At 38.4% G+C, this 25,177-nt stretch overlaps 1 protein-coding gene across 3 annotated transcripts; it reads left to right on the plus strand.

The window, feature by feature from the left end:
* Nucleotides 1-17,889: 17,889 nt before the first annotated feature.
* Nucleotides 17,890-20,702, plus strand: LOC107822552 (myb-related protein 1-like). 3 transcript variants are annotated; one of them, XR_012696023.1, is made up of 5 exons: nt 17,890-18,025; nt 18,201-18,482; nt 18,583-18,659; nt 19,264-20,092; nt 20,274-20,702. XR_012696023.1 is itself a non-coding variant. In XM_016649106.2 (4 exons), exons 2-4 carry the CDS (start codon nt 18,329-18,331, stop codon nt 19,375-19,377), a joined length of 345 nt encoding a protein of 114 aa, XP_016504592.1. In that variant the 5' UTR covers nt 17,890-18,025; nt 18,201-18,328; the 3' UTR covers nt 19,378-20,094. The 3 variants fall into 3 exon arrangements, 1 of the variants encoding a protein (XP_016504592.1); XR_012696024.1 differs by having other exon boundaries at nt 18,583-20,092; XM_016649106.2 differs by lacking the exon at nt 20,274-20,702 and having other exon boundaries at nt 19,264-20,094.
* Nucleotides 20,703-25,177: the final 4,475 nt, after the last annotated feature.

A 25,177-nucleotide genomic window follows, 5' to 3' on the forward strand; every position in this document is an offset into this window, starting at 1 on the left:
AAAGTTGTGAATCTCTATGAACCGCCTCTATCATCTTCGGATCAACCAAAATACCCTCACTGGACACCACATTCCCCAAGAAAGCCACTAAACTAAGCCAAAACTCACACTTGGAGAACTTTGCATAAAGCTTCTCCTCCCTCAATCTTCTGCAACACAACTCTGAAATGCTCCGCGTGCTCCTCCTGACTACGCGAGTACACCAGAATATCATCAATGAATACTATGACAAACGAGTCAAGATAAGGCCGAAACATGCTATTTATCAAATGTATGAATGTTGTTGGGGCATTGGTCAGCCCAAAAACATCACAAGGAACTCATAATGACCATATCAGGTCCTGAAAGTTGTCTTAAGAATGTCCGAGTCCCTGATCTTCAACTGGTGATACCTTTAACGGAGATCAATCTTGGAGAACACCCTCGCTCCCTGAAGTTGGTCAAACAAATCATCAATATAAGGCAAAGGATACTTGTTCTTGATTGTGACATTGTTCAAATGAAATCAATGCACATCCTCATAGTGTTATCCTTCTTCTTCACAAATAGAACAGGCTCACCCCACGGCGACACACTAGGCCGAATAAACCTCTTATCACGGAGTTCCTGAAGCTGTTCCTTTAACTCCTTCAACTCCACCGGTGCCATACGATATGATGGAATAGAAATGGGCTGAGTGCCTGACACCAAATTAATACCAAAATCAATATCCATGTCTGGTGGCATGCCCGGCAGGTCTGTAGGAAATATATCCGGAAAGTCCCTCACTATCGGAACTGAATCAATGGTAGGAGTCTCTACACTAACATTCCTCACGAAGGCTAAGTAAGATAGACAACCCTTCCCAATCATCCGCTGGGCATTCAAAAATGAAATAACCCTACTGGAAACAAAATTGGTCGAATCTCGCCACTCAATCTGTGGCACACCTCGCATAGACAACTTCACTATCTTAGCATGACAATTCAAAATAGCACAGCACAGGGATAACCAATCCATGCCAAGTATCACATCAAAATCCACCATACAAAGTAATAGAAGGTCCACTCGGGTATTCATACCCCCAATAGTCACCACACAAGACCGATACACACGGTCCACAACAATAGTATCACCTATCGGAGTAGATACATGAACATATGCAACAAGAGACTCACAGGGCATATCCAAATAACAAGCAAAATATGATGACACATATAAAAAAGTGGAACTAAGATCAAATAATACAAAGGCATCTATGCGGCAGACTGAGACAATACCTGTAATCACAGCATCTAAAGAAATAGCATCTGGTCTAGTTGGGAGGGAATAGAAATGTGTTTGACCACCACCTAATCAACCTCCCCCTCTAGGGCGACCCCTAGCTGATTGACCTTCACCCTAAGCTGATTGAGCGGGTGGAAGTAACAGGTGCTGAAGCCGAAGGCTGACTCCTCTACTAGGATGAACCTCCCGTAAGAAGGGGACAAAACCTCTTAATATGACCCAAATCTCCACACTCGAAGCAACCTCTCCCAGCAAATGGCGAGGGGGACTGAAGGGACCCCTGAGCTCCAGGATAACCACTAGAAGAACTGGGCGCAGATGTACCCTGAACTGATGGTGCCTGAGTCAAACTCTAAGCTAGAAGGGCTCTGAGAGATGAGTGGCCCTAATATGATCTGTGAGAACCATGGCTCGATGATCTACCACGGTGATCCAAACGAGCTGACTGAGCATGTCTGAATGGATGACCTCTACTGTGTTGAAACTGACCTCTAGAAGGAACACCACCAAAACTACCTAATCCCCGAGGCCTCTTGGCCTCCCTCTCATCTCGCTTCTGGCGGCGAACTGACTCTATCTCTTTGGCAATGTCAACCACCTCCTTAAAAAAAGTGCCAGATACTCTCTCTCTAGCAGAAAAATCTATAACTGATATGTGAGGCCATCAACGAACCTCCTGATCCTCTCCCTATCCGTGGGAACTAGCCAAATAGCATGATGGGCCAACTCGGAGAATCTCATCTCATACTGTGTCATAGTTATATCCCCCTGACGTAGCTGTTCGAACTGCCTGCGCAACTCCTCTCTGCGGGAATGTGGTACATATTTCTCTAGGAAGAGAATGGAGAACTGATGGTTGGTAAGGGCGCTGCACCAACGGGCCTATGCCTCTTATAAGCCTCCCACCAAGTGAAGGCAGCTCCAGAAAATTAAAAAGTAGTAAATGAGACCCCACTGGTCTCCAGAATACTTGATGTATGTAACATCCTCTAACACTTGTCCAAGAAACCCTGGACATGCTCGCCCTTTGCACCACTGAAAGTCGGAGGCTGAAGTCAACCAAACTTCTCCAATTGACACTACTCGTCATCAGGCATAACTGGAACTACATAATACTGAGCAGGTGCAACCGGCTGGGCTAGTGGTGCCTCCAGTGTCTGCAGTCCCTGAACAACCTGCTCGGGTGTACGAGCCGCGAGAGTCTACGTGCTTCTCCCGGCCTGAGAAGTAGCTGATGTAGTAGAAACTGCGACCTCCTAAGCAATGCTAGTGCACACGGTCAGGATTTGAGCCAAGGTCTCATGAAGACCCAAAATAACAATAGGCATAAACTGTGCCTGAGCTGGTGCTACTGGAGCATCCCCCGCTGGAGCCTGATCATGAACTGGGGCGGCTGATGGATCTGCAAATGCTACCCTGGCTGCTGTACAGGCTAACTGCCCCTACCACAGCCTCGACCGCGACTTTAGCCTCTAGTGGCCCCAACTGATGGTACTGGTGGTCGTTCGTCCTGACCGGTAACATGTGTCCTCACCATCTGTGAGAGAATAGAATAACAGAAGTTTAGTTACCAGAGTCAATAGATTCGCACGACAAGAATTCAAGAATGTGAAGTTTTTCCTAAAGGTTTTGCAGCCTCCAGAGGATAAATAAAGATGTCTTCGTACCGATTCGCGAGACTCTATTAAACCTGCTCATGACCCGTGAGACCTATGTAACCTAAGCTCGGATACCAACTTGTCATAATCCCAAACCGACCCGGTCGTGATGGCGCCTATCGTTAAACTAGGCCAGCCGACATATTTCCAATTTAATCCATATTTCATTTAAAAACTTAAGTAAAATTATTTTTCAATTGAAATCCGATGAAGATATGAAGTTAAAATCAAATGGCAACGCTACAATAGTTGTGAAACAAGACAAGACCAAAACAATCTGGAAATGGAAACAAAGTACTAATAGGAAGATAGAGAAGGAGAAAGCGAAAATGCGGTCGTCAGGCAGCTACCTCGCTATCTCCATGAAGTCCGCGACTGGAATAGTCAACAGCCGCTACTGTGCCCTGAGATACTTGGATCTGCACACAAGGTGTAGGGGTTAATGTAAGTACACCAACTCAGTAAGTAACAAGTCCAAACTATGGACTGATAGGTAGTGATGAACCAAACCTCCAGATAATACAATTAAAATGTACAGAAAAGTAGACATGTTTGCAGTTCAAGTAAATACTTAGTAGTAAATAAATACAGTCTGAAAAGTATGGAGTATAAAGCTCAGGAATCTCTAAGTACCAATGTACAGATATTATGATCAATGTTCTGAATACCTCCACTCATAAGTGCATAGCCACTCAATACTGTATAACGCCATCCAGCACAGGGAAGATCTATCCCGAAATATATACACATCACTAACCGCAGTCATTAAGTACTGAGGAAGGCCATTCCAACCCTATGGAGAATATCCATCTCCAGGTATAAATACTTAGGACAAGATCCATGTCCATGGAAGATTCATCCCTTGATATCATCAACTGTGCTCACTAGGGGTGTAAAGACTCCGGAGGGGCTCCTTTCAGCCCAAACGCTATAACAAGCCAACGAAGGCATAATCAATATCTGGCTGCAGTGTGCAACCTCATACCATATTGTCACTCAATATCAGGCTCTCAGCCTCACTCAGTCATCATTCTCCAGTCACACAGAGACATGCTCAAAATGTCATAATACTAGCCCGAAAAGTGATATGATGTGTCAAATAACAATAATCGAGACTGAGACATGATATAATATACATGAACAGAACTGAGTACAGAATATCAATGAAGCAAATGATATGACAGCAAGAAATGACCTCTTGGGTCTCAACAATATTGGTGTGAAGCCTTAATATTATAATTAGCATGATTTGCAGCTCATTAACTTAATCACCTATTACAACACAGATATTAGCAAGAAAGAGTCACTAAGCGGTGTCATGGAATGATCCAGGCCACGACTCTCATGTTGCACGCCCACACGCCCGTCACTTGGCATTTGCGTCACCTTAATAGTAATCATAGAACACATAGTTCAGGGTTTCGAATCCTCAGAACCAAGTTTGGAAGCGTTAGTTACCTCAAATCAAGCCAAACTCTAGCCCGCGACGCCTTTGCTTCTCGATTCGTCCTCCAAATGCCCTGAATCTAACTAAAAATCAGTATATATCATTAATATAAGCAAAAGGAATGAAACTCATACGAAAATTATCAAATTAACTCAAAAATCCCGAAATTGACCAAACCCGGACCCACGTCTTGGAATTCGATAAAAATTACATCAATAGAATCCTTATCCTCCCACGAGTCTATACATGCCAAGAATATCAAAAATGGATCTCATATGGCCCCTCAAATCACCACTCAAAGCTCTCCAAAACTCAAGCCCTAACTTTCAATTTTTAACCCTTAAATTCCACAAATTTCATGCTTAAACAACTAAAAATCACCATAGAATCGAGTTTTAGGTTCAAGAAACTTATACACTTGATTCCGACTTCAAAACCCTCCACATAGCTCCAACTCTGACTAGAAATGATGGAATGTCACCCAAATTTCGCGAAGTCCATCTTATATACTTTCTGCCCAGGCGTCTCGCACATGCGACCAATTTTCCCGCATCTGCGGACTGCTTTTGTGATCCAGACCACCACATCTATGACTTCCACTTAAATCCCCCAGAACCGCTTCTACGGCCACTTACCGCACCTGCGGTCTTGTAGGTGCGCTCCATCTTCCGCACCTGCGGTTCCTGCACTTCTCAGCCTTGACCGCACCTGCAATCTTTCCTTCGCTTCTACGGTCTCACACATATGGTCCCTACTCCGCAGGTGCTGTTATGATAGAACTAGAAGCTTCAGCTGCATTTTCAAATTTCCAAACTTTTCGATAACCATCCGAAATCATCCCGAGGCCCCCGGGACCTCATCCAAAAATATGAATGTTGATACCCAATTTTCCCTATATATTTTTAAATATGCATAAATAACTTCAAATAGCATATATATGCATATATAAGCATGCAAAAGGTTGTTATAATAATTTTTCCATAATTGTAAGGATTTAAATTGATTTATTTTCTTCCATTTTATTCATAAAATTCCCAATAATTATTTCCCAAACTATTATTATGATGATTTATTCATGTAATCTCAATTCTTATGCCAAAATATGGTTAATATATTTTTATGCATTTTAATAATTGCATTTGGTATTTGTTAAGCTGAATTTTATATAATTGCAATATTAGCCTTTTTAATGAATAATTACATTTTATATGCATGAAATTGGTTCCTATATTTTTAAAATGATAATTATATATTTTTAATCATTTTGGCACATTACATAATTTTTCAAAAATTGTTTATTATTTATTATAAATTAAAAAGGGAAAATGGCTATTTAAATTATAGCCAAATTTGGCTTTCAATTGTAGCCCAAATTGATCCAATTCCCCAGCCCAATTTCATACCCAATGAACACGACCCAGTCCCTATAAACACCTGCCCAAACTCGGAACCCATATACTCGGTCAAATCCTGATCGTTGATCTCCCAGATCAACGGTCCACACGAGCCCTTTCCTTTTTTAATTCAAAAGACCACCTAACCCTATCTCATTTCCAAACCCTCATTGCCTTTAGATGCTCTCGTCTCCTCTCTTCTCTCAACCTAATCCTAATCCCTTTTCAACCGCCGCCTCCCTCTCCGGTCTTCTCCGACGACCACCTTTCAACCCCAAGCCTCCAATAGTTCCTTTATCGCCTTGCTCATCCTCTCTGAGGCCTTCAAGGGCCCTGGGCTATGCTGAATTGTATCTAGGATTTCTGTTTTGGCTATTCATGGCTTCTCCGGTGTGATTTTGAGGAAAATCACGCTACATTTGTTACGATCTTTGATGTTTATAGCAGGTTCTTTCGTTTCTATTTGGGCTTCCTTTGAAACCCTAACTTTCGTTTGTATCTCTTCGATTTGTGCTATTTTTAACGATTTAAGTCTGTTTCTTTCTATGTTTTACATTATTCTCAAACTTCTTTCGCAAAAAAACATCAACTTTAAGTTGTTTTACTTTCTTTTAAAATTAGGGTTTTTTCGGAATTCCTTCTACACTTTGTTTAAACTGATTCTTTATGTTTAAAACTTCTATCCTTGCATATCTTGACTAATTCTATGTTCTTAATGCTTTCTCAACTCGCCTATGTTAAAAACCCTAATTTTTAGATCTTCTTTGTTTTGGTTCTATGTGTTAGCATGTGCTTCGAATAGGTTTTACTGAGTCCTTAGTCTACTTATATCACCTCTATGTGATTGTATTCATCATGATTGTTCAAGACTCGCCTCTTTCTGTTGATATTGCTGACCTTGCATGTTTGCTACGTTTGTTTGTTCTTCTCTATTTTATATGTCGAAGTATAGAATCATAACTCCCTCTTGATTGATTCTGATTTCCTTATTTGATGGTTTGATTGAAAAACTATCTCTCATACTTAAAAAATCTTTGTGCTCTCTCTTGTGCTACTTGCTACTGCTCTAAGTTAGCCGGCTGCAAGCCAAGTCTAACCATTTATGCTCTCTTGTTCTTTTATTCTTCTTACTATCCTCTTCACTGGTATGTTTTAGTTTCAATTCAAAGTTCCAAACACAATATGATTCTCTTGTTGCTTCAGTTCATTTTGTTCCTAGTTTGCTTCTATTTGTGGTTTTGTTGTGAAATTTGTAGTTGATAGCTACATTATTAGCATGATATCATGTCTTCCCCTCCCCTTGAGATCAGTATGTTTCCCCTTCTATTTGTTTCTGCATGTCTACACTAGTCATATCTTGCTTGTTATATGTTTACCACCATGGATCTCCCAAATCCCTATCCTCTTACATGTGAATTTGTTCTTTATGTCTGATTCTGTGACTGTGCCTAGTTAACTACTTCTGGGCATGACTATTAACTCCCAGGTCTTTGCTTAACTATGTGTGTTCTATGTATTCCCAAGCCCCTTTACCCCTATTTGTGACTACCAAACCTGCCTTGGAGTTATGACTCCTGGCTGAATATGAACCTATCCTAAGGTGTCTAGAATTTGTTGACTACTCCAATACCTTTTTCAAACAATCTCTGTTGCTTTACTGAATTACTTTCAAAGGGACTTTTGTTAAATAGAGTTTCTTACTAAAACCTTTTCAACTTGTGTCCATCACTTTTCACTATACTCTTAGTCAATAAGTTCTGCTCCCTTTAGTATGTGTACTACCTTGGGATCTTTTTGAGAACCCTCTGAACTCTGGCATACTAAGGATGGCCTTTCCACACTGCACTTGTTCAATCTTTGGTTAATAAGTCTAGGTGTAAGCACTGCCTGGGAACCTTGAGATCCTTAGGGAACTTTGATGCACCTAGACTCAAATTTGTTTATGGAACTGAGGCATATGAGGCCATTGGAGGCTTTGGGAAATCTGGGCCTAATTGAAGGCTCCATATAGAATAGCTTCTTGATTTTCTATTTCTACTTATGTAATTCATTCACTGGCCTATAATAATTTGTAAACAGACATTGGGATATTTAGTAAAAAAGGGTGGGTAGATGCATACTTTATGGGGTAATACGGGTAGAAATCCTGCTCTTAGGACCTTACTTTTAAAGTATGTTTGCTCTACTAAATAGAAAACATGTTCATAGGACTTTACTCTTTAATCTAATTTCTTTTCCTAATAGAAATCGTGTCCATAGGACTTCATTTTTAAGTTTGTTTGCTCATCAAGTAGAAACCATGTCTATAATGTTTTATATTCTGTCATGTTTAGAAACCATGCTTATAGGTTCCAAACAATCATGTCTTAAAATCAGTTTAATAATAGACTTCATGCCTATAGGACCTGATTCAAATTCAGTCACAATGAGTATTTATGTATGCTTCCATACCTGCAAATCGTTAAGACCAGTGTTACGCTTAGATATCATGCCTACACGGAGCCCTACTCGCAATTCTATCTGTTAATCTAATTTAGTCTAATAATTCAACTTGATTATGCCTAGTTCATTTTAGAATTGGTTTTATTAAGTATCAAGCATTTCCTGAAACAAGTTCTTTCAAACTATCTCCGTCTTATCAGATATCATGCCTATAGGTATTAAAGGAGTCTATTTCAAAACCTGTTTTGTTTCTGCATTAATATAGACATCAGTACTTCACATATAGGCAAGTCCTTAGAGCGTTTTCAACACTGCATTCTCTGAAACTGTCTCTATCGCTTAATGTTTTCTGATCCTAACAGGCCTTTTAAAAAGAGAGTCCATAGGAAACTACTAAGGTATAACTTCTGGGTCTAAAAAAGGGGTTGTCTATTTCTGCATATTCACTTAGATACCCTGATTTAAGACTTTGTTTAATAAAAGACCTTAACTATGCTTGAGTCGTGCTGTTTATGTGTTTGTTTGAGGAGGAATCTTTGAGCCTCTTAATTGCTCCCTTTATATGTTGAAAGTCCTAAGTGTTTCTGATTGTCGCCTTAGAATTTTTGCCTTTTAAAAACTTTAGGGGTATGTCTAGAACACCTATATGTAGAGATCCTAATTCCCTCCAGGATCATTAAGAAGGGACGTGTAGCAGCACGTAATAGGAATCGTTGACCAAACACTCGCTTTGCATGACCAATAAGGGGATGGGAAGGGTAGACATGTGATATGATGACTACGCGCTAACATCACATGTAGCCCCTCATTGAGGAGTGTTTACCGGACATTGTGTAGGGTGATCCTATAGGATAACCAACCTAGGATCCATCTTTACCAAATCCTTTCTTTATTTAAACCTTTATTTTTCAATTTGTTCAAACCTTTATCTTACTACTTGAGTTATTCTAAACCTCACTAGGTAAGCCCGGTGCGGCAAGCTATAACTGAGGAGATTGCTGTTGAGGAAAATCGTTCTCAGGTCTCCCTACATAACAACTACTGCGTACACTAGAAGTGCGCCAACCGGCCAAGGAGCTCTGTGGTTGGCCCTCCACTGTCCCTCTGAGTCGTGGTTGAGCAGCAGCGCACTAAGGAACCATCCACCCAAACGAAAGGAAAGCTAGAAAGTTAACTTTTGAATTTGACCTCCTCTTCTTCATTGTGTTAATGTTGCTTAGAATTGTATCGTAAAAGTGTGTTCAAATTGAAGAAACAGTTTTTAAAAAAAATCATTCAGTTTTAATTTTACAGTTTTTTCTTAAAGCAAATTTCCAACTCTCCTTTCAGATTATTACTACTCTATTTTTACTTTCGCGTTCATGTATGATGTATCACCCTCTCTACTTCGTATAGATAGTCTATATGATAAAAAAAATTCTTCAATTTAGTACATTAATCACTATCAGTGGCAGATCTAGAGGCTATGATGCGGGTTTTCGAGAATTCATTCCAACTCTCCCTTCAGATTATTACTACTATTTTTGCTTGCGCGTTCATTGCATCCTCTCTACTTAGTATAAACAACCATCACCATGTTATAAAATATCTTCAATTTCGTACATTAACACCATATACTTTTAGTCCTTGTACAAAAGAAGAAAAAGATAGGACAAATACACTCACTTAAATAAATTAATTCAGTAAACCTCGGTATATATATTACCCAATTATTTTAAAGGTATGTTGGATAATTTTTGCATTCAGGTGGGATTGGATACAAGTCAACTTTTCAATTCAAATTTAGAAATAGTTTAATTAATCTAAACTCAATCTGATTCACTTTTGTTTTATGATTTCAGATGATTTTAGTTTTGCAAAATTTAGTAGATATTTTGGAATTTTTGTAGGCATCTAAATTTTATTGAATTTAAATTCATAAAATTATTTGGACTATATCTTTAAATCTAAGATATATTAGTTCAAATAAATTTATTGAGCTAATAGTTGGATTAGTTATATAAGTCCAATATATATGGATTAAATAAATAAGTCCAAATCCATTGGATTAGCTCATTTAATTGGGCTACAAGCGATGAGCCCACTTCATTAGGCTCAAGATGTTATCTTCCTAGAGGGATAGTGCCACGTGTCAAATGACGTGGCATGCTAAGTTAAACAGAAGAGCCAATAGGATCATGCCACATGTCAAAATGACAAGGCATGCCAAGTCACATTACAAGGCCAATGAAACCGCACCACGTGTGCAAGTGGCATGTTCTTGCCAATCAAATGCAACCTTGTCACACTTCAATTTGATTGGTCGGAAAGAGTTTGTTCTTATCATAACTCTTCCCTCCCACAACTATAAATAGGGGTCTTCATAAAAGGAGATAGGAAGGCTCGGAATTTGGACCAAGTGAGATGCATCAAGGATGAAGATGATAGAGTATTGATGGAAGATGCCCAGATTAAGAGGAGATGACAGACTTATTTTCATAAACTTCTGAATGAAGAAGGGGATCAGGATGTTGTGATAGATTAATTGGAACATTCCGAAAGTCACCATGACTTTGGGTACTGCAGGTATATCAAGGTTGAGGAGGTCGTGGGAGCTATGCGTAAGATGAGTAGGGGCAGAGCGACCGGGCCAGACGAGATTCTGGTGAAATTTTTGAAGTGTGTGTTGAGAGCAGGTTTGGAGTGGTTGACAGGGTTGTTTAATGTTATTTTTGAGGCGAAGAGGATGTCGGATGAGTGGTTGTGGAGTACGGTGGTTCCATTGTATAAGAACAAAGGTGATATCCAGAATTGTAATAATTATAGGGGTATCAAATTACTGAGTCATACCATGAAAGTGTGGGAGAGGGTGGTTGAAGCGAGGGTGAGGATGACAGTATCTGTATCCGACAACCAGTTCGGGTTCATGCTGGGTCGTTCAACTACAAAAGTTATACATCTTGTTAGGAGGTTGGTGGAACTGTACAGAGAGAGGAAGAGAGGATCTGCACATGGTGTTTATTGACCTAGAGAAAGCGTATGACAAGGTTCTTAGAGAAGTTCTCTGGAGATGCTTGGAGGCGAAAGGTGTGTCGGTTCCCTATATTATGGCGATTAAGGATATGTATGATGGGGATAAGACTTAGGTTAAGACAGTAGGAGGTGACTCTGAGCATTTTCCGGTTGTAATGGGGTTACACCAAGGTTCTGCGCTCAGTCCATTCTTATTCTCCCTGGTGATGGACGCGTTAACACACCATATTCAAGGGGAGGTGCCATGGTGCATGCTATTCACCGATGATATAGTTCTGATTCGTGAGTCATGAGTCGGTGTTAACAAGAGGCTGGAAATTTGGAGACAGGCTCTTGAGTCTAAAGGTTTTAAGTTGAGTAAGACGAAGACGGAATACCTGGAGTGTAAGTTCAGCGTTGAGCCAGGTAAAGTGGGCGTGGATGTGAGGCTTGAATCACAGATCATCCCAAGTAGAGGCAGCTTCAAGTACCTTGGGTCGGTTATCTAGAGGGGAGGGGAGATCGACGAGGATGTCACACACCGTATTGGGGTAGGATGGATGAAGTGGAGGCTAGCATCTGGAGTCCTATATGACAAGAGAGTGTCACTGATACTCAAAGGTAATTGCTATAAAGCGGTGGTTAGACCGGTCATGATGTATGGGGCTGAGTATTGACCTATTAACAACTCACATATCCAGAAGATGAAAGTAGCAGAAATGAAGATGTTGAGATGGATGTGCGGGCACACTAGGATGGATAAGATTAGGAATGATGATATTCAGGAGAAGGTGCACGTGGCTCCCATTAATGTCAAGATGCGGGAAGCGAGGCTTAGATGGTTCAAACATGTTCAGAGGAGAAGCCCAGATGCTCCAGTTAAGAGGTGTGGACGGCTGGTTGTGGAGGGCACAAGAAGAGGTAGAGGGCGGCCTAAGAAGTATTTGGGAGAGGTGATCAAAGAAGATATGGCGAGGCTTCAGATTTCCGAGTACATGACACTTGATATGAAGATGTGGAGGTCGAGTATTAGGGTTGTATGATATGAGGTAGTTGAGTCTTGCCTTACTTCGTACCTTTGTGAGACTAGTCTGGTAGGGTTTTTTTCTAAGATAGCTAGCGGCAATGTTGTATCTTACTATTATGTTTTTTAGTGCAGGATCTATTTACTAGCTATCGCTTTTGCTTTTCATCTTTCTTCTGGATTTCATGTTGTTACTATTTTTCCTATGATTTCTGTGGTGATACTAATATTGTCTCATTTTGTCTTTTAGTTTTCTTGTGCTGATGGTCTTTCGAAAACAACCTCTCTACTCTTTCGGGGTAGGGGTAAGGTTTGCGTACACACTACCCTCCTCAAACCTCACTAGTGAAATTTTACTGAATTGTTGTTGTTGTATAACTTAAAAAGGGGACTAAAAGTTATAACAAGAAGACACAAGGGAGCTCGTGGATAACAACTAAAACACGTATTTGCCAAAATAATACTGGTCCCCTTCGAATTTGAAGTTGGGTTTTTGCCAAAAAAATTCCTGATCTTCGAATTTGAAGTTGGGTTTTTGCAAAATTGTAACTTCAAACTCATGTCTGAATTTAAATTTGAACTTCATTCAAAATTCATACCTTAGGTCTAAAGTTTGTCTTTGGCAGAACCCAATTTCAAACTCCTAAATCAAAAATTGGAAACTTCAGACCTCCAAATTGATTATAAGACGGCTAAACTTAAAAAACTTTGTAAATTTTTGTCTATTCTTTAAATAGAAGTCTTAAACGGCTATCTCTAGTAGAGTCCAGTTCGGACAAGCCTATTGTACCATTATAATCCTTCAAGTTCGGGAATGCACTATTGTATAAAACACTTTACTGCTTTCTAATTTGTTCATTATATCTTGTCTTTACTTTATTCGTTTATTCTTGCTTTAATCTCATTTCTAAGAACTTTTAGAGCCTAAATACTTTCGAAAACCCCTGTTAGATCACAGAACCCAGGAGAACCCAGGGGTGTCAAAATATTAAAAAACCAAGGGAGTCCAACATACAGTAAATATACATAAAATAAAAAAAATTATCTAGCAATATAATGTAATTTTCCAGCGAATGGGGTGTCAATTTGACACCCCTTGGTTAAATGTGGCTACGCTACTAACTATGAGAGTTAGTTTAAACTTGCTTTTCGTAACTTAGTCCGATATTTCTTTCCAGTTTTGAAAAGGTAAAAACTTATTCGTATCCAGTGTTTATACCAGACTAGACTAATTTACAATGATTAAGTTATAAGTGTAGGTGAGTCAATTGCGGGGCATTTGCATCTATACTCATTTTTTGTGTCACATTTTAACTTGTGCCCGTTTTGCAAAAAAAATTGCAAGTGTACCCGCTTTTTCGCATAACTTCAGCACACGGGGCTGAAGTAACAAAGACAATCACGCAAAATTTCAGCATTCTAGTAGTCGGGCCTGAACTTCAGCTCTAGAGCTGAAGTTTTTGTGTTGAAACTGGGAAACTTCAGCTCTAGAGCTGAAGTTTTTGTGTTGTAACTGGGAACTTCAGCTCTAGAGCTGAAGTTTTTGTGTTGTAACTGAGAAACTTCGGCTCTAGAGCTGAAGTTTTTGTCTTTGTAACTGGGGAATCCCACTATTAAGATGTTCTAGTTTTTGATAACTCACCCATCTTTAGTTTACCGTTATTAGATTTTATGTAATCGGATCCATCGTTCAGTTCCATCTACTGTGTACTCTGTTAACTTTCATGTTTTAAATATATCAAGAGCTACGTTTCATAGCCAAAAAAAACTCAAAAGAGAAAAGAAAAAGAAGAATAAACTTCATGTGCATGGGAAATAATGAATTTGAAACTTACTGTTAAAGGCTGGGTTCCTTGTGCAAAAACATTCACGGTATCAAGTAAATTTCCAGCAATGAATGACGGAGTTGTGTTTCCAAACAATGAAGAAACTGGTTTTTAATGTTATAATAATCCAAATGGAAGTCCTCAGTATATTTGCTTTAGCTTCGTTAATCAAAGAGAGTAATGTTGAAGTCATCGTTGTAGAAGAAGAAAAAAGAAAATGAAGGAGGAGAAGGGGGAGGAGAAAGAGAGCTGAATTTGTTTAAAAAGTGGGTTTAAGTTAAAAGTTTTTAAAAAAATAGGTATATGTTAAATGAGAGTGACCAAATAAGGCGCCCTGTACAATTTTTACGTCAATTGCATTTTAATTAAGAATAGTTTAATGATAAAAGTGCATATATTTACATGTGTCATCTATTTATTTCGTCGGTATAAACACTAGGTAGGGTAAGTTATTATTGTTGTCAAAATCTTGTTATCTTAACGAAGTTTTATGTGGGGATTAACCTGCTCAAACACCAGAACTGAAAGACTTAGTTAATTAAATTGTCCCTTTAGAAATTTTGGATAATTGAACCGATGTAGCACATCCAAATATGCACATGACAAAATAGAGTAGACTTGGAATATGTTTGAAAGTAGACAAATATCTTGCCCTTATTTGCTCTTTACGTGATAGTTTAGATATTCTTAGAAATTAGCTACATCTTTCTTTTCTAAACTGAACATTTATAACAATTATTACAATCACATCTCTCTGTAACAACATTTCTATATAATAACACTTCGCTATAAAATTCAAGCATTTCGAAATCAATTTTTATGTAATGTTATAATATATGTTTTCTATAACAACACTTCGCTATAACATCAAAAATATTTAAAATAAATAAAATTGTTTTAGAGAGATTTGACTGTATAGTACGCCGCAGAAGGATTAAAGAGAGCAGATATTTTATTTCTTGGGAGATATTTTGTAAGAATCTCATCTCATCCTAAGCACAAAAGCAGATGTCACGTAGTGCTAGTTTATTGGTTAGTATTTGTGACTGCATCAGATTCTAAGGGGGAAAAAGATAAAGAACCAATTAATAACAAGCAGTACAATCTTGTCAAAATTCACTACAGAATTAGACGGTCAGATTTGAGCACATAACCAAATTGGACGGTTTGATTTATGACATAGGAAAATAAGCTGCTGAAATAAAAATGCGTACATATATAGAGGAAGTGCCTATTTTAGGAAGCATTGAAATTAGCTACTATAAAGGAGAAAAGGAAAGATCTTGCGCTGAAAAAACAACGAATATCCCTAAAATAGACCTACAAAAGCAAGCACTTAAATTCAAAAAATGACAGGGCCAAGAAGATAATGAATATGCGTTTTGTGCATTGATTGTGTATCATTTTTTACAGTATTAAGTTAAATTACATGTTCAGGAGCTGTAATTTTTAAAACTAATTATAATATGATATCCTTAAAATAACATATTAGATTTAATTATTCCGATGGAGTAAAGATTTATTACTCTATCAACTCAAATCGGGAAATTATAAGTTTATCATATTTATTCTTAAGGGGAAATTAACGATTCCTTCAATATCTATCGGTCTCCGAATAGATCTGGCGCTTATATAACTTAAACTCAAAGATAAAAGATCACATATTTTTATGTAAAGGCACCCAAAAAAATATATATTCCTTTTAGAAAAGTGATGCAGTTATCCTGAAACTTTTTACAACTGGAAAGCTTTAGAAGGCTACACACTTTAGTGAACCAAAATGAATATAGGAGTCAGAGCTAAGAAAAAGATGCGGCGATTATATAGGAGGATTTATTTAATAAAAGAAAACAATAGATTATATATGATCTGCAGTTAAATTGTCTTAAGATTAATGCAAATTTGTTTGCAAAATATAGGAATCCAAATAAAGATAACATCATGATTAATGTAAATATGACTTCTTACAGACATATGAATTATGCTCTACTTTTGGTCAAAATAACAGCAAAACGAAGAAATTAAAAAAAAAAAAAACGAAAATAAAAGGAGTTTCAATGCAATGGTGATGGTAAGGGGAGGTTTGTTTTTAATATTACCTGTATACTTGAGTCAAGAAGTGCGGGTCAATTTGAAGTAAATAATGTGTTATAACATAACTCACACAATTTATATATAGATTATATACTGATTATACACGACTATCCACATATTATGTAAGAGTGATACATATTTTATATATCCAACCAGTTATTTTTAGTTTAAACAATTAGTGGTGGCTATTTGAGTTAATTCTTTATGTAGGCAGGGGATATAGGGCTTTTTTCGTTTTTAGCGCGCGCCAGAAACTATTTACGTTTGGTAACCGAAAAAAATGTTTATTAAAATTTGTATATAATTTTTGTATATAACATACATAATGTTTATATATACAAAAAATATATATTTTTTCGGCTATCATTTTGAGAGCAACTAAAAAGTGTCATTTTCCCGGGAATTATATATGCACAACCAAATCTACTCAAACTTAGGGGGGGCTGATGTGTTATATTCTAATAGGCTGAATTTGACATCCCTGATCGTCGAAAACAATATCGTAAATGATAACATTAATTAGATCGATAGATACTGTAGTAATGTAATTCTTTTGTTTTGTGTTTCCCTAGCAAAAATAATAGGGACATTCCATCTCTTTCAATTGCATGCTGCATGCACTTGCAGTCCCGGTATCTTTTTATAACAAAGATAAGATAGAAATTTTGAGAAATTTAGTGCCAAATATAGTAACTTCACTACACTGCTTATACTTCCTCTGTTCTAGTTTATGTGAACCTATTTTCTTTTTGGTCTATTCCAAAAAGAATGACCCCTTTTAAAATTTGGAAACAATTTAGCTTAAACTTACAATTCTACCTATAATGAGAAGCTTTTATGGACACAAATACTCTGGGCCCTTTTTTGACTTGATTAGGATCACAAATTTTAAAAGTCTTCATTTTTTCTTAAACTCCGTGCCTAGTCAAACATGTTTACATAAATTGGAACGGAGGAAGTAGTAGTTTTGTCAACTCGAAAGCTTAATTAGCTAGTATTATTTGACTTAGCACTCAGGGTTGTGGTGAGTTGCATACGATCCTTTTACCTTTAAGAGAGGTTTGGGGTTCGCGTTCTCGGAACTTTAGTGTTTCCCCTTTTAGTAGGCCTACACGTCGTGATCCAGATTAGTTAGGGCCTGTTAATGCGGTTGTCGGACACTAGGCGCGGGAAACAAATAAAAAGTATGATTTGACTAATCTATAGTCTATACCAATATTCTTTACATTAAGGGGTCGTTTGGTACGAGGTATAAGAAGGTATAAGGGTGGTATAAAAATTTAATATCACCTTAATACTCTATTTGGTTAACAAACCAAATATATTAACACTGGGATAACTTATACCTTATAAAAGGTAGGGTAATTAGCACCGGTATAACTTATATCTTCTTAGAAATTATGCAATTGTCATTCTTAATACAACATATACCAAACAATGAATAAACAACAATTCCAGCATAACTAATCCCAGCATAATTTATCCCAATAAACTTTTACCGGTATAAATCATATTCCAACCAAACGACCCCAGTGTATTTTAACTTGTAGTAGCCGGTAATAACTGTCTTGTTTCTCAGGCTACTAATCTTTTTTTGGTGGACTTAAGTGCAATTATCTTTTAGGCGATCTTACATCGCAATATTTACTATATAGAAGTTAAACACAATTAGTAATTAGCAGCAGAACATCTACTTACAGAGAGGCAAGAATCAGGACCACAAATGGGGAATTCCAGAATTGCTATTATAAGAAGAGTGACAGGATAGAGAATTAGAGCAAAGAGATGAGGTTGGTGAGCTAGGATATTTCTATGGAGTAGCACTCCACATAACGAGCTGCATTAGGGCCAACATGCAGTTTCTATTATTCAAATATCTCTAAGTATTTTTCTTTAACAATTTCTGGTTTTAGTTGATTTTCTTTAAAAAAAATATAATTATCCACATTGCAACTAAAGTTGAACTCAACTTTTAATGGGTTCAGAATATCCTAGCTAATAATCTATTGTTATACTTATAATACTTATTACTAACATTCTTTTTGTACATGTGTGTAGGATTCGAGCTTATACTGCGATAGTTGTTGCTGTTGTGTAGGATCGAGCAATAAAGCAATGATTTCAGTTGAACTCGTAGAATCAATATATATCCGCCTCTGATTGCAACTACGTACAACCCGGAGAATATGGAGGAAATCAGCAAGGAGCAAAAGGGTGAAGAAACATCCGAAAAAGCTGTCGTCCAAAGTCATGATCTGAATAGAAAACCAAGGTTTAGGTGGACAGTGGAGGTCCATGATCACTTTGTTGAAGCAGTGAATGAATTAGGAGGTCCATTTGGTCTGTCTTACTATATATATTACGCGATGAACATAATATATTTGGTATGTATATTACAATAGGAATAAACATACATGTTTTAAAATTTTTGAATGAGCAGAAGCAACTCCGAAGAATATAATGAAACTCATGGATGATGAAGATATCACTTCAGGCCATATCAAAAGCCATCTCCAGGTACTCTAATGTTGTCCTATACTCCTGTTTATGTTTGTTTCTAATTTTTTTTTTCTTCTTTTCCTTCTTGTTCTCATTTTTCCTCCTGCCGTCTGCCGATGGTCTATCAGAAACAATCTCTTTACATTCACCGTAATAGTAAGGTCTACGTACACACTATCCTTTCCAGACCACACTTGTGAGACTATAAAGGGTTTGTTGTTATTGTCTAAGTTTGTTTTCTCTATTTTTCTTGATTTAATCTTCGTTCAAGTGATGCAGTTTTAGACGGATTCTTACTTAGATTGTAGATTTAAGCCTCATAAGAAGGGGGCATAAGCAAAGGCGGACTCAGAATTTTAAAGTATTGGGGACACCAAGATTTTGCTCATGAACCAGTGGTCCCTAAAGGCTTTTAGTGTTTAGGGTGTCAAGTTATTTATATAATTATTTTCATGATATTCATATACATATTTCTGCTGAAGTTTGGTGACCCCTTAACACTACACATAGATCCGCCTCTGAACATAAGGCATTAGCTTCTCAAATCCTATAATGATGCAAGTTTTTCAAGTTTTAACACTTGCACTTTTGTCACTGATATTTGAGTTCATGCTGTTTTCAGAAGTACAGACAGAGTAAGGACATCATCAGCACCCCTAAAACTAGTAAAGGCAAGTTCTCAATAACTTATACTCCCTCCGTTCCAATTTATGTGAACCTGTTTGACTGGGCATGAAGTTTAAGAAAAAATGAAGACTTTTGGAATTTGTGGTCCTAAACAAGTCAAAAAAGAGCCCAGAGTATTTGTGTGGTTATAAAGTTTCTTATTAAAGATAGAATTGTAAGTTTATGCTAAATTGTTTTCAAATTTAGAAAGGGGTCATTTTTTTTGGAATGGACCAAAAAGAAAATAGGTTCATATAAACGGGAACGGAGGGAGTATAGTATAACTAAACATGGACAGTATTGAAGTCTTTTGGTACATAAATATAAAAGGGAATTTTTACACACATAGCCGCCTATATTTATTGTTTATTTTTTTAGCCGTATACATAGATTATACATTGATTACATACAATTATACATATATAATACATAAATTATGCATATATTATACCTTCATTGGTTATTTTTAGTTTAAGCGGTTGGGAGAACAACTATTTGAGTTAATTCTTCATATAAAAAGGTAGAATTAATTTTTAGAGGTTCTGTCCTTTTTTCTCTTGGAATTTTGAGCAGTTAAGAGAAGTGAAAAGAATGAAGAAGCTGCACAAATGGTAAGGGTAAGTGGACTGAAAGAGTTTATTATAATATCTCTGTTTAGTGTCTTAAATTAAATTAATAGCAATTCTAAAATGTTATTTAACACAATATGGAGAGAAATGCAGTTGATCCGAAAAACACTAAACACAGAGATCGATATGCAAGGAAGATCTAATATGTCACTTGAGGTCAGTACAATCTGTCGAATTTCGGAAATTCATCCATCAAAAAGTTGAAGTTATATACACCGGCAGTATAAAAATATTTATAGTATCATGTAGTTTAACATGTGATATGAGATAAGTAATCGTGTTTTAATTTACATATGATTATATTTTTCTCACAATTCGATCGGGCCTATAATAACAGGTAACAAATGAGGCTGAAGAAATTGTAAGACATGAAATGCAAGGTGATGCAACTGCAAGGATTGAGCTTCAAACGAAAGAAGGAAGCAGCAAATTGAAAACTTATTCAGATCAATCACAAGGGTCCAAGAAAATATCCAAGTTTTCGACTTCGGAAAAAGAAGAGTTGGACTTGAATGTTAGTCCAGTAGCAGATCCAGATCAAGAGTCCGGAAACAGTGAACAAGATACTGTAATGCAAGCAAAATCAAGGGGACTTAAGAATGACTAAAGTTTAAAAAATGCAAAAAGTAAAAAACTTTTTAACCACAATAATTCCAACAAGGGCGAAACCGATCATTTGATGTACTTTATGTAACGATAATAATCCTCTCTGCAATATTCAGAAGGAGGAGTGAGACAAAGTACAGAAATCTTTGCTTAGGATGAATCTTGCAGCATCTTAGTAAAACTGAGATTTAATCATTTTAAAGTATTGTGCTTTCGCCATTTTAATCTCAAACTATATTTATTGTTGTCACGACCCGGATTTCCCATCCTCGGGAGTCGTGATGGCGCCTACTCGTAAAAGCTAAGCAAGTCACGAAATCTAGAAAATTCTTTACCTCTTTGTTTTAATCCCTTTAACAACTTGCTTTAACATGTGACAAACATTTAAATAATAGCGGAATATGAGATTAAGCGGAAGACTTAAACAAAATAAACCAAAATAATTCGGAAATCAACATATACCTCTACCCAAAAACTGGTGTCACAACTTTCACAAACTATCTATGATTACTACATACAAACGTTTGAAAGAAGGAACACTATCTGTCTCGGATACAAATGATAATAGAACATAATAACTGGTAGACGAGACGTCGGGCCTGCGAACGCCTGCAAGACTACCTCGGAATCTCGGTGGACTGAAGGCTGGCTCCCCTACTGCTGCTGACCCAGTGCTGCTCCGATATCTGCACATAAGTGCAGAGTGTAGCATCAGCACAACCGACCCCATGTGCTGGTAAGTGTTTGGCCTAACCTCGATGAGGTAGTGACTAATCTCGGCGAGGTAGTGACGAGGCTAGGACTAGACTCCAGATAAACCTGTGCAATTATACATATACACGGCGAAAAAGAAAAACAAAAATAAACAAATAAAGATAGGAGAGGGAAACATGCTTCAGGGAATAACAGGTAAAACAGAACATCAAGGGAAGTATGAAGGAATCAAAATCAACCACTAACAAGAATGAGGAAAAACAAAGGCAGATTTCATTTTCTTTTCACATCTTGTTGCAGGCGTGCAACCCGATCCCGATTCCTGTATCTCGTGGCAGGCGTACCACCCGCTCCCATTTCATTATATCTTGTGGTAGGCGTACCACCCGCTCCCATTTCATCATATCTTGTGGTAAGTGTACCACCAGCTCCCATTTCATCATATCTTGTGGTAGGCGTACCACCCGCTCCCATTTCATCATATCTTGTGGTAGGCGTACCACCCGCTCCCATTTACAAGCCAACAATAATCACAGAGAATCCCGGGAAGGGAACAATAACAATATAACAACTTCCCGACAAAGGAACAATGATATTTCAATATCCCGACAAGAGAACAATACTATCAAAACAAACATCCCGGCAAGGGAACAATAATATCGAACAAACATCCCGACAAGGGAACTATGGTGATAATAACATATGAAGCGCAATAAACCACAACAGAGTCATAACAATTATAATACAAGACTCACGGGCATTCTTGACACCAACGTATAGATACTCGTCACCATGCCTATACGTCGTACTCCACAATTAGCATGTAGCAAATAACACACAACTCCTAATCCCTCAAGCTAAGGTTAGACCAAACACTTACCTCGATGCCTTGAACACAACTCAAGTTTCAATTATAGCTTTACCCCTTGATTCCACCGCCAATTCGCTCGTATCTAGCCACAAGTTACTTAATTACATCAATAAACGCCAAATGAATCAATTTGAATGCACGAAAAATGAGTTTTCTAAAGTTTTTACCCAAAAAGTCAAAATTGCCCCCGGGCCCACGTGATCAAAACCCAAGGTTCGAACCAAAACCCGGTTACTCATTGCCCCACGAGCTCAAATATGTAATTTATTTTAAAATCGGACATCAAATCGAGGTCCAAATCCCTAATTTTTGAAAAAACCTAGGTTATACCCAAAACACCCAATTTTCCCCATGAAAATCGTTGATTTGAAGTTGAAATCACGTTAAAAGATGTTAATGATTGAAGAAAACTAGTTAAAAACAACGTACAATTGATTTGGAGAAGAAAGGTTGTTTGAAAAATCGGCTTATGTTTTTGGGTTTTGAAAAATGCACAATGACTAAAAATCCCGTCTATTTATACCCCTCTCAGATCCCCTGTGCGGACCGCACAAAATGGACTGCGGCCGCACAGTCCTTCCTGAGGGTACTGCGGTCCTGTTCCCTGTGCGTACCGTACAAAGTCGACTGCGGCCGCACAACAGCTCCCTGTGCGGAACACACAAAGTCGACCGCGATCGCACGGCCTCCATCGCACACCGCACAAGGTCGACCGCGGACCGCACTGTTGGGTTCAGAGACCTGCAACTTCTGGTTTTAAGTTTAAAACATCCTGAAACCTACCCGAAACTTACCCGAGCCCTTGGAACTCCAAACCAAGTGTGCATACTAACTCAAAAACATCATATGGACCTACTCGTGCGATCACATCATCAAAATAACATGTAAAATCATGAATTAAACCTCAAAACTCAACATTTTCATCAAGAACTCTCAAAGTTCATAACTCCTCAACCGGAAGTCCAATTCACGTCAAATAAACTTCGTTTTTCACCAAATTTTACAGAAACGTCTTAAATCATAAATAAGACCTGTATCGGGCACCAGAACCAAAATACGGGCCCGATACCATCATGTTATAAGCAAATTTCATTTCAATTTTCCGTAATAATTTTAGAAAATAATTTCCTTTAAAAATTCATTTCTCGGGCTTAGGACCTCGGAATTCGGTTCCGGGCATACGCCCAAATCCCATATTTTTCTACGGACCCTCCAGGACCATCAAATCACGGGTCCGGGTCCGTTTACCCAAAACGTTGACTGAAGTCAAATTTATTCATTTTACAGTCAAAACTTATCATTTTTCACAAATTTTCACATTTAAGCTTTTCGGCTACGTGCCCAGACTATGCATGCAAATCGAGGTGGTGCTAAGGGAGGTTTTTAAGGCCTCAAAACATAGAATTTCATTGCAACACAAGTGATGACCTTTTGGGTCATCATATTCTCCACCTCTAAAACAATCGTTCGTCCTCGAATGAACAGAAGAAGGAAGTACCTGAGTCGGGAATAAAATGGGAATAACGGCTCCGCATATCAGACTCGGACTCCTAGGTCGATTTCTTAGGAGGCTGACCTCTCCACTAAACATGAACAGAAGGAAGACTCTTCGACCTCAGCTAACGAACCTGCCGGTCTAGAATAGCTATCGGCTCCTCCTCATAAGACAAGTCCTTGTCCAACTGGACAGTACTGAAATCTACCACGCGGTATGGATTGCCGTGATACTTCCGTAGCATGGACACATAAAATATTAGATGCACGGCTGATAAGTTCCGTGGCAATGCAAGTCTATAAGCCACCTCTCCCACTCGATCAAGGATTTCAAATGGACCAATGAACCTAGGGATAAGCTTGCCCTTCTTCCCAAATCTCATCACACCCTTCATAGGCGATATTCGGAGCAATACCCGCTCACTGACCATAAAAGCCACATCTCGAACCTTGCGGTCTGCATAACTCTTTTGCCTGGACTGAGCTATACGAAGCCTATCCTAAATAATCCTGACCTTGTCCAAGACCTCCTGAACCAAATCCGTACCCAACAACCGAGCCTCTCCCGGCTCAAAGCATTCGACCGGAGACCGACACCGCCTACCATATAAAGCCTCATAAGGAGCCATCTGGATACTTGACTGGTAGCTGTTGTTGTAGGCAAACTCTGCTAAAGGCAAAAACTGATCCCACGAGCCTCCAAAGTCAATGACACAAGCTCGGAGCATATCCTCCAAAATCTGAATAGTCCACTCGGGCTGCCCGTCCGCCTGAGGATGAAACGTTGTGCTCAACTCAACCTGAGTGTCCAACTCTCGCTGAACTGCTCTCCAGAACCGTAAGGTAAACTGCGTACCTCGGTCTGACATGATAGATATAGGCACACTATGAAGACGAACAATCTTCCGAATATAGATCTCAGCTAACCTCTCGGATGAATAGGAGACTACCATAAGAATGAAATGTGTTGACTTAGTCAGCCTATTAACAATGACCCATATTGCATCGAACTTCCTCCGAGTTTGCGGGAGTCCAACAATGAAATCCATAGTGATCCACTCCCACTTCCACTTGGGAAGCTCAATCCTCTGAAATAAACTACCAGGCCTCTGATGCTCGTACTTAATCTGCTAACAGTTCAAACACCGAGCCACATATACAATGATATCCTTCTTCATTCTACGCTACTAATAATGTTGCCGCAAATCCTGATACATCTTTCCGGCACCCGGATGAATAGAGTACCGGGAGCTATGGGCCTCCTCTAAGATCAACTCCCGAAGCCCATCCATATTAGGCACACATACTCGACCCTGCAATCTCAAAACTCCATCATTATCTAAGGTAACCTGCTTGGCACTTCCGCGCTGTACTGTGTCTCTAAGGACATACAAATGGGGATCATCATACTGCCGATCACGGATATGCTCCAATAAGGAATAACGAGCGATCGTGCAAGCTAATACTCAACTAGGCTTAGAGATATTCAACCTCACAAGCCGATTGGCCAAAGCCTGAACATCCAAAGCAAACAGTCTCTCACCGACCGGAATATA

Source organism: Nicotiana tabacum, chromosome 10 (genome assembly GCF_000715075.1).
Source record: "Nicotiana tabacum cultivar K326 chromosome 10, ASM71507v2, whole genome shotgun sequence".
NCBI classification, from domain to species: Eukaryota; Viridiplantae; Streptophyta; class Magnoliopsida; order Solanales; family Solanaceae; genus Nicotiana; species Nicotiana tabacum.